The following is a 9,578-nucleotide window of genomic DNA, read 5'->3' as shown; positions in this document are numbered from 1 at the left end:
AGAGCGGGGGGAGGGAGGGTGGAGAGGGGAGGGAGGGGGGAGAGGAAGAGAGGGAGAGAGAGAGAGAGAGAGAGAATGAGAGAATCGGAGAATCGGGGGTAGAGAGTCGGGGTAGAGGGAGCAGCGGGTGAGAGCGGGAGCGCGAGGGTGTCAAGGGGGTCCGGTGAAGGAGCGCCGCCACTTGCGGGGGCTTCTCTCCCTCTCTCTCTCTCTCTCCCAGTGCCAGCGAGATCTGCTCCGCTCCTCCACTCTCTTCCCGGTCCCGTCTCCCTCTAGCGTAGCGATATAAGAACAAACACAAGTGTTGTAGTTGTTGTTCAGAAGCCTCGGGGTGAGCGGCGGTGGCGAGGAGGGAAAAAAGGCGACAAAGACAAACATGTCTAACAATGTTTCCCGACTTTTAATAAATATACGCATTATAATCGATGAAAAAACGCCACATTACTGCATGAATTAATACTTTTATCATAAAAAGTGAATTTCAAGGACTTTCACAGACCTATAATAAATCCAAGGACTTTCAAGGACCGTACGAGCCCTGTAAACACAGTACTCATTAGATACCATAATAAACAACAAAAAGTTCAATAAATTTGAAAAAAAAAGACAATTTAGTGCAAAAACAAAAAGTTCGAAGTCCCAGTGCAACCCAGGCCGTTCAGAGTTCGAGTTTAGTTCGGGTTCGTAGCCTTCCATTGCCTGATGGTTGTTGGGAAGAAGCTGTTCCTGAACCTGAACATTACAGTTTTCTGGCTCTTATATCTCTTATATCTTCTTCATGACACGAATGAAATAAGAGCGTGGCCATGTTGGTGTGGATCCTTGATGATGCTGGCTGCCTTTTTGAGTCAGCACCTCCTATAGATCACTTTGATGGTGGGGAGGTCAGTACCCATGATGAATCAGGTAATGTTCACCATTTTTTGTAATCTCCTTCATTCTTGGGCGTTCGAGTTGCCAAATCAGGCCGTGATGTGCCGAGTAATAGTTTTGAGGTCCCACTTGCTCTACTGCTCTAACTATCACAGTCATCCAGAACCACCCAAAATTCATGATATTAGGAGATAGGCAACTGTTGAACAGAAAATAAAGATACAGCCCGAGAAAAATTCTCAGAAAGAAAATGGATACTTGGAAGGATACTAACTTCACAAAGATTGGATCAGAGGTTTGCATCACCATTCCTGAATACATTTTGGCCTCAAAAGATAAATTCACAGGGTGAATCACTGTTTGCACACCAATCGTACAAGCCGCTGCCAGCATTAATGAGGCAAGGCCAAAATGCAGTCCATTATGAATGTTTCACTATGTTACAAAAATTAGTGCCCCATAATATCTCAATGACAGAAAAGCAGATGAGTGGATATTTAGCCTTTTATAAGATCAGCATAAAACAGTTCTAAACATGATGAATGAAAAAGTTTCCATAGCAGATCAGCACCAAACAAAGCAATTATAATAAACAGAACATAGAACATAAAACACAGGAACAGACTCTTCGGCCACAATGTCCTCACCAAACATGATGACAAATTAACCTAATCTCCACTGCCTGCAGAAACAAAGAACTGTAGATGTTGACTTATGAAAGAAGACACAAAGTGCTGGAGTAACTCAGTGTGTCAGGAGGCATCTCTGAAGACCATGGATAGGTGATGTTTCAGGTTGGGACCAATCTTCAGAATGATGATCAGATTCTGTCCCGAAAACATCACCTATCCATGTTCTTCAGAGATGCTGCTTGACCCATTGAGTTACTCTAGCACGTTGTATCTTCCTCTAACTGCACATGTTTATATCACTCAATTCCCTGCTTATTGTGGTGGGCCGACCCACTTTGGTCTCAAACCGTCGTTCGTCAAGCTCGAGCTCGAGCACTCGCGTGGACCTGGCGGGATCTGGGCCGACCAATCAACGTCGACCTGGGGGGACTGCTGACAGTGTGCAGTGGACAATGGAGTTAGTCTTCACCTCAAAGTCAACACCTTAACACACACCTTGCCCTCTTGTACTAATTGTTGAGCTGTATCGTTTAAATATTAAACTAACCGTTTATACAACACGTGAACCTCCACAGTGGTGATCCCGACGATCCAAAACGGCCTCTTTTGGATTTCATCATGCTTGGAGGAGACAACCCGGATTGCAGAACACAGTTTCACTCAAACTGCCCACCTTCTGGACATCACAGCCCTAAGTGTGGTTTGAACAAGCCGAAGCCCAATTCCACATCCACCAGATAACTGCCGATGCCACCAAGTACTACTACGTGGTCAGTGCGCTGGACCAGGACACCGCCAGGTGCCTGATCGATTACCTTCGCCAGCCACCAGCCGACAACAAGTATGAAGGGATCAGAACACTCCTCAAGGATACTTTCAGTCTGAGCCGCCGCGACAGGGCGGCAAAACTCCTGCACATGGATGGCCTAAGCGACCGCAAAACGTCCGTGCTCATGAACGGAATATTCGCCCTGATGGATGGACACAAGACCTGCCTCCTTTTTGAACAGGTCTTCCTTGTGTAGATGCCTGAAGATACCCGCCTGCTCCTCGCGGATGACGATTTCACCGACCCCCGACGGCTGGCAGCCAGTGCGGACGTGCTGTGGCAGGTCAAACAGCAGGGTGGAGCCACCATCAGTCTGGTGGCGGTGCCTCCACGGAAGGAGCGGCAGTGACGTCGGCCAGGTACTGTGCCAGGAAGGACAAGTGGTGCTACTACCGCCAAAGGTGGGGCTCCGAGGCCCACCGATGCCGACCACCCTGCACTCATCTGGGAAACGCCTCGGCCGGCCGTCGGTAGTGGCACTACATTGCCTCCTCTACATCTGGGATCATCATTCGGGGCGATGTTTTCTCGTTGACACGGGAGCGGAGGTCAGCGTTTTGCCCCCCTCGGGCACTGACACTTGTTCCGGAAAGAAGGGGCCTCCCCTGACCACCGCCAACAGCAGCAACATCTGAACATACGGGGTCCGCAAGCTCTCGCTCAATTTCAACTCCTGTCACTTCAAGTGGAACTTTACCAACGCCAACGTCTCACAACCGCTGCTGGGCGCCGACTTCCTCCGGGCGCACTCCCTGCCGGTCGAAGTGAAAGAACAACGTCTCGTTAATTCCAAGACGCTTGAGTTGATTGCCTTGCGCCACGCCAAATTGACTGCGCCCCACCTCGGCTCAGTGACCTTCTCCGACGAGTACGCCAAGATCTTGGTCGATTTCCCTGATTTCATAAATCCCTAGTTCACAACGGCCAGCCCCAAGCATGGGGTGAAACACCATATCCCCACCACCGGACCGCCACTCCATGCACGCACACGTAGGCTGCCCCCCGACAAGCTCCAACTGGCCATAGACGAGTTCCGCAAGATGGAGGAAATGAGCATAGTGGGCCGCTCAGACAGCCCATGGGCATCCCCGCTTCACAAGGTCCCCAAAGCATCTGGGGGCTGGAGACTCTGTGGGGACTACTGCCATCTCAACGAGGTCACAACAGCCGTACGGTATCCTCTCCCTCACATCCAGGACTTCACGGCAAACCTGGACGGTGCCAAGGTTTTTTCCAAGATCGACCTGGTACGCGACCATCAGATTCCGGTCCACCACATCAACCAGCACAGAGGTATCACAAAATGCTGGAGTTACTCAGCAGGTCAGGCAGCATCTAGGAGAGAGGGAATGGGTGACGTTTCAGGTCGAGACCCTTCTTCAGACTGATGTACCTGTGTCGCCACATTCAAAGAACTATGTACCTAGATACCTCTGTTCTACAACACTCCCCAGAGCCCAACCATTCACTGTGTAGTCCTGCCCTTGTTAGACTTTCCATGATGCAACAGCTCACATTTCTCTGTATTCATTTCCATCAACCATTCCTCAGCCCACCTGCCCAACCGATCGCGATCCTGCTGCAATTTTTGACAACCATCTTCACTGTTTACAATACTACCCACTTTACTGTAATCTGCAAACTTGCTAATCATGCCATGTACATTCCCATCCAAATCACTGAAGGGTCGGGACCCCTCTTCAGACTGGTGGGCTTCTTGTCTCAACAAATCCTCAAAGAATAAGAACAAGGGGTAATATTTAATAAAAAGGAACTTCAGATGCTGGTTTATACCAAAGATACTGCTTTGTTGTAGGTGACATTTTGGGTCGGGACCCTTCTTCAGATTAGAACAAGTGGATTGCTTTGAACCTCTTGATTTCTCCCAGTTATTATTTCAAAGTAATTCCTTATTACACCATGGCTATATGTTGGAAATGCAGCTTAACGTAGCTGATCTCCTAATTTACATTTAATATTCCTGAACAATAACAATGATAGTGTTTGGAACCCGTGTTCAATTATTATTTCTACACAGCATGAGATATATTTCTCCTGACCTGCTGAATTACTCCAGCATTTTGTGTCTTCCTTCGTTTTAAACCAGCATTCGCAGTTTTTTTCCGAAATATTTCTCCTGTTGATTACCAAGGACAATGCTCTTGGTAACATAAACATGTTCTCACTGCTAAACATACAATAGTATTTTCTTTGCACAATACTTGGTAATGTAACGTTGCCAGCATTGAAACAGTAGCGGCTTATTGCAGTTGTGGCTGCATGACATTACAAAGCTTTCAGAATACTCTTGAATCTTTAGATAACTCAGCGATATTTACTGTTCTACTGTGGAACAAGTTGTAATCGATAAATTAAGCTTCCTGAAAATAAACAGTAACAAAATCAGCACAGCAAATTCTACTTGTTTGCTAAATAATGAGGTAAGCTTCATTGACTCTCCTAATAACACAACCTATTGAGAACTTCTGCAAAGAAACTTATCAGTCTGAATTAATCTCACAATTCCATATTCCCGATTTCCTTAGAGACAACAAGAGACAGCGAATGCCAGAATCAAAACCAAATTAATGGAGATACTCAGCGGGTCAGGCAGCATCTCTGGACAAAGGGAATAGGTGATGTTTCGGGTCGAGACCCTACTTCAGTCTGAAAAAAAGTTCAGTGTATGTACACTGATGAGCCAAAATATTATGACCACCTGCCTAATATGCTGTTGGTCCTCCGTGTGCCACCATAACAGCGCCGACCCGCCGAGGCATGCACTCCACAAGACCCCTGAAGGTGTCCTGTGGTATCTGGCACCAAAACATTAGCAGCAGATACTTCAAGTCCTGTAAGTTGCGAGGTGGAGCCGCCGTGGATCAACTTGTCAATCCAGCACATCCCACAGATGCTCAATCGGTTTGAGATCTGGACAATTTGGAGGCCAGGGCAACACCGTGAACACTTCATCATGTTCCGCAAACCATTCCCGAACAATGTGTGCAGTGTGCAGGGCATATTATCCTGCTGAAAGAGGCCACTGCCATCAGGCAATACCATTGCCATGAAGGGGTGTACCTGATCTGCAACGATGTTTAGGCAGGTGACATTTGTCAAATTGACATTCACATGAATGGCCAGACCCAGGGTTTCTCAGCAGAACATTGCCAAGAGCTTCACACTCCCTCCACCAGCTTGTCGTCTTCCCACAGTGCATCCTGGTGCCATCACTTCCCCAGGTAAATGGCGCACACGTACATGGCCATCCACATGATCTAAATGAAAACGGGACTCATCGGACCAGGCGACCTTCTTCCACTGCTCCAAGGTCCAGTTCTGACACTCACTTGCCCGATGTAGGCGCTTTCGAAGGTAGACAGCGGTCATCATGGGCGCTCTGACCGGTCTGCGGCTACGCAGCCCCATACGCAGCAGGGTGCGATGCACTGTGTATTGTGGCACATTCCTCCCGTGACCACCATTAACATTTTCTGTGACGTGCAAATTTTCTGTAGGCCTTCTGTCGGTTCGGACCACACATGATTACCTTTGTTGCCCTCGTGCATCGATGAGCCTTGGGCCAACACCCTGTTGCCGATTTGTGGTTTGTCCCTCCTCGGACCATTGTCGGTAGGTACTCACCACTGCTGACCAAGAGCACCCCACAAGCCTTGCCGTTTCAGAGATGCTCTGACCCAGTCGTCTGACCATAACAATTTGGCCCTTGTCAATGTCACTCAGGTCTTTACTCTTGCCTATTTCTCCTTCATCCAACACATCAACTTCAAGAATTGACTGTTCACTTGCTGCCTAATATATCCCACCCAATGACAGGGGCCATTGTAACAAGATAATCAATGTTATTCACTTCACCTGTCAGTGGTCATAATGTTTTGGCTCATCGGTGTATATATACATACACACACACACAAATATATATATAGAGGGGTTTTGTCTTTTTGCACTATTATTGTGTTTTTTATGTGTACATATGTGTGTGTGTGTGTGTGTATATATATTTATATACACACACACATATGTTTTTTGACTGTATTGTTTTATGACTGTTGGCAGATCAATTTCCCTCCTGGGATAAATAAAGTTCTATCGTATGGTATGGTATATGTACACATAAAAAACAAACAATGATAGTGCAAAGACAAAATAATTGCCCCCAAATCTTTATAGTTCAGAGCTTATTGGAGGTTTTGCCTTTCTGAATATCCGGGAATAAGTCCCATCAATTGCTGTGGATTTATCCACCTTAATGCTCTTCGAGAGCCCCCACATCTCTTCCTCCTCAATCTCAAACTGCTCTTCCATATTAGTATTCTCCACACCAATTTCCCTCCTTTGTTTTTCACACAAGCACGCAAGGGATATGGGGAAAAAGTAGGAACAGGGTACTGATTATAGATGATCAGCCATGATCATATTGAATGGCGGTTTGGCTCGAAGGGCCGAATTGCCTACTCTGCACATATTTTTCTATCTGTGGAGGAAATGGATAGACAACCTTGCAGGTTCTGCAAAAGGTTCCCAACCTAAAATATCATTGGCCCATTTCCCACCACAGATACTGCCTGACATGCTGTTCTACCATTAGTTTGTATTAACCCAACAACTTTCACGTCTTTGGGATGTGAAGGGAAATAATCTAGTTATAAAGCAATATCAAATGGAATGTAAACTGATTTAGGAGAATTGGCCTAAAAAAAGGTTAATTTTAGGAACAAAGTTGACATTTGATTTTTCGACCCTACATTCAAATGTCAAAGTATTATTGAGAAACAATGTATAGAACAAAAATAAACTTCTGAAGAAACTCTGAGGGTCAGGCAGCATCTGTGCGGGGAAATGGCAGGTGTTTCAGGTTCTAAAGAAGAGTCCTGACCCAAAACGTCATCGGCTAATTCTCTACAGAGATGCTGCCTGACCCGTTGAGTTCCTCCAGCAAGTTGTTTTTTAACCAGACAATCTTCATGTCTTTGGGACGTGAGAGGAAACTGGTATGAAGTACTATCAAAGTACAAAGTGCATGATGAGCTCAGCAGATGAGGCAGCATCTCAGGAGAACATGAATAGGTGACATTTCAGGTCAGGACACTTCTTCAAACTATCAGTACTATCAAATAGATATTGAGAACGTGTACTGATTTTGCCCTGCTAATAATCTCAGGGGCAAAATTGGCACTTGATTTTTGGACCCTCTATTTAGAAGGCAAAGAATTACTGGGAAATAATATACATGGAGCGAAAATCAAACTGCTGGAAGAAGTCAGCAGGTTAGGCAGCATCTGTAGAGGGAAATGACAGTCTGATTCTCCAGCACTTTGTATATTGGTCAAGATTCCAACATATCCAGTTCTCCAACAACGTGTAGCATAAGAGAATGAAAGAGAGGAACTCCGCCCAAGGAGCTACATGTTGGCGGCACCAAGCAGGGTGAGGGGTGGCCGTGGGCCAGCACTCAACAATGGACATCTCTAAAAGTGGTCAGAAAATCAGGAGGACAAGAAAAAAAAGTAGAAGACGTCAAAACCATTCGAATTACCTGTTTATTTTACCCATAGACTTTGCTTCAGACTTTCCCATTTCTCAGCCTCTTGTTGCTAATTACCAGTGTGCTGCGGAATGATTAACCAGGCACATCCTTCGGGTTAGAATCACTTTTTTTAGAGGACTTGTTTTTTGGTCAAAGTTGTGTGTCTGTATAATTAATTATCGCGGCTGATTAGCGCCTCAGGAAGCTCTTACTTTTAAACGCGCGACTTTTTTGTTTTGTTTATGGCGAGGTAGACAACATAAGATTCATTGTCTCGGGGGCACCAAGCAGAGACCGCGACGACCGGACGCTTTTACTTCGGGTTCTGGAACATTCTCCCCCTACCCTCCCCCCCACCCACCGGCAGTCACGACCACCGGCGCCGAGTTGCGGCCCCGCTCCCGCTACGCGCGCCCCCTGGTGTCCAACTAACCCGGCACAAAGGACACCAGGTGCCCTATTGGGGAGCTTACAACCAACCCCACGGTATGAACGTTGAACTTTCCAATTTTAGGTAACCTCGCACTAACCAAACTCCTTTCCCTTCCCCTCTCTTCCATCCTCGACTCCCACCTATTTCTCCCCTCCACAACCGCCCCCTTCCCCTCCTGTTACTTTCCTCGCCGTGGCTTCACAATAATCCCCAACCCTTCCTTCAAACCTTTCTCGCATGTTCTGGTTGATTACTGCGCAAACACCTCATACATTAGTGGTTATCTCGCGCAGGTCGGAGTGCAGCTTCCTTTCTTATCTCTGTTTTCTGATGATGTATATTCTATCTTTGTAAGTAATCCATGTCGCGGAAGGAAGGCAGTGATCAATGTTACTCCAGAGACCACGTCATTCCGTTGCGTTTGAAATCTCACTCTTCAAATACTTTTATTCACCAGATAGCCAATGTCAGTGCTGGTGCACCGATGCCTTCATTGAGAGGTAACCCTTGAGATATGAGAAGTGCTTTATGTTCACTTAGAATGCAGACTGAATACGTACCAGCCTCAAAATTTCTTGAACATCGCACATACGATATATTTTTCAGAAAATCTATTGCTGAAAGTCAAGTCAAGTCAAGTCAAGTCAATTTTATTTGTATAGCACATTTAAAAACAACCCACGTTGACCAAAGTGCTGTACATCTGATTAGGTACTAAGGAAAAAAATGAAACATACAGTAAGTAGCACGCAAACAGTTCACAGCGCCTCCTCAATGAGCCTCAAACGCTAGGGAGTAGAAATAGGTTTTGAGCCTGGACTTAAAGGAGTCGATGGAGGGGGCAGTTCTGATGGGGAGAGGGATGCTGTTCCACAGTCTAGGAGCTGCAACCGCAAAAGCGCGGTCACCCCTGAGCTTAAGCCTAGACCGCGGGTACTTAGAAAGGTACTTAGCTCCTCAAAGCTTACTTTATTTCTTATATTATTTACGTTTTATTGGAAGCATTTGTATTAAAATAACATGACAACTTGGTAGCTTTATGAACAGCTTCAATTTTAGCACTTTTCAAAAAAGGCATTTAATTAAAAAGAGAAAGAAAGAAGGAAAAGGTGCTACCTCTTGTACCCATGCAGAACTCACGGACTTCATACACTTCACTTCCATTTTCCATCCTGCCCTTAAATATACCTGGACTATACCGACATCTCCCTCCCGTTTTTGGACCTTACCATCTCCATCACAGGAGAGAGACTAGTGACTGAC

At 46.1% G+C, this 9,578-nt stretch overlaps 1 protein-coding gene across 1 annotated transcript in view; it reads right to left on the bottom strand.

The window, feature by feature from the left end:
• Nucleotides 1-8,632, bottom strand: part of rab3il1 (RAB3A interacting protein (rabin3)-like 1) — a 111,983-nt gene extending 103,351 nt beyond the window's left edge. The window contains exon 1 of the mRNA XM_078415225.1: nucleotides 8,588-8,632. Within this exon, the coding sequence (XP_078271351.1) occupies nucleotides 8,588-8,589 (2 nt within the window). The 5' untranslated portion in view covers nucleotides 8,590-8,632. The remainder of the gene's footprint in view (nucleotides 1-8,587) is intronic.
• Between the last annotated feature and the right edge of the window lie 946 nt (nucleotides 8,633-9,578).

This window comes from Rhinoraja longicauda, chromosome 18 (assembly GCF_053455715.1).
Source record: "Rhinoraja longicauda isolate Sanriku21f chromosome 18, sRhiLon1.1, whole genome shotgun sequence".
Lineage (NCBI taxonomy): Eukaryota > Metazoa > Chordata > Chondrichthyes > Rajiformes > Arhynchobatidae > Rhinoraja > Rhinoraja longicauda.
The sequence above is the reverse complement of the archived record's forward strand: the minus strand, read 5'-3'. Positions and strand labels throughout refer to the sequence as shown.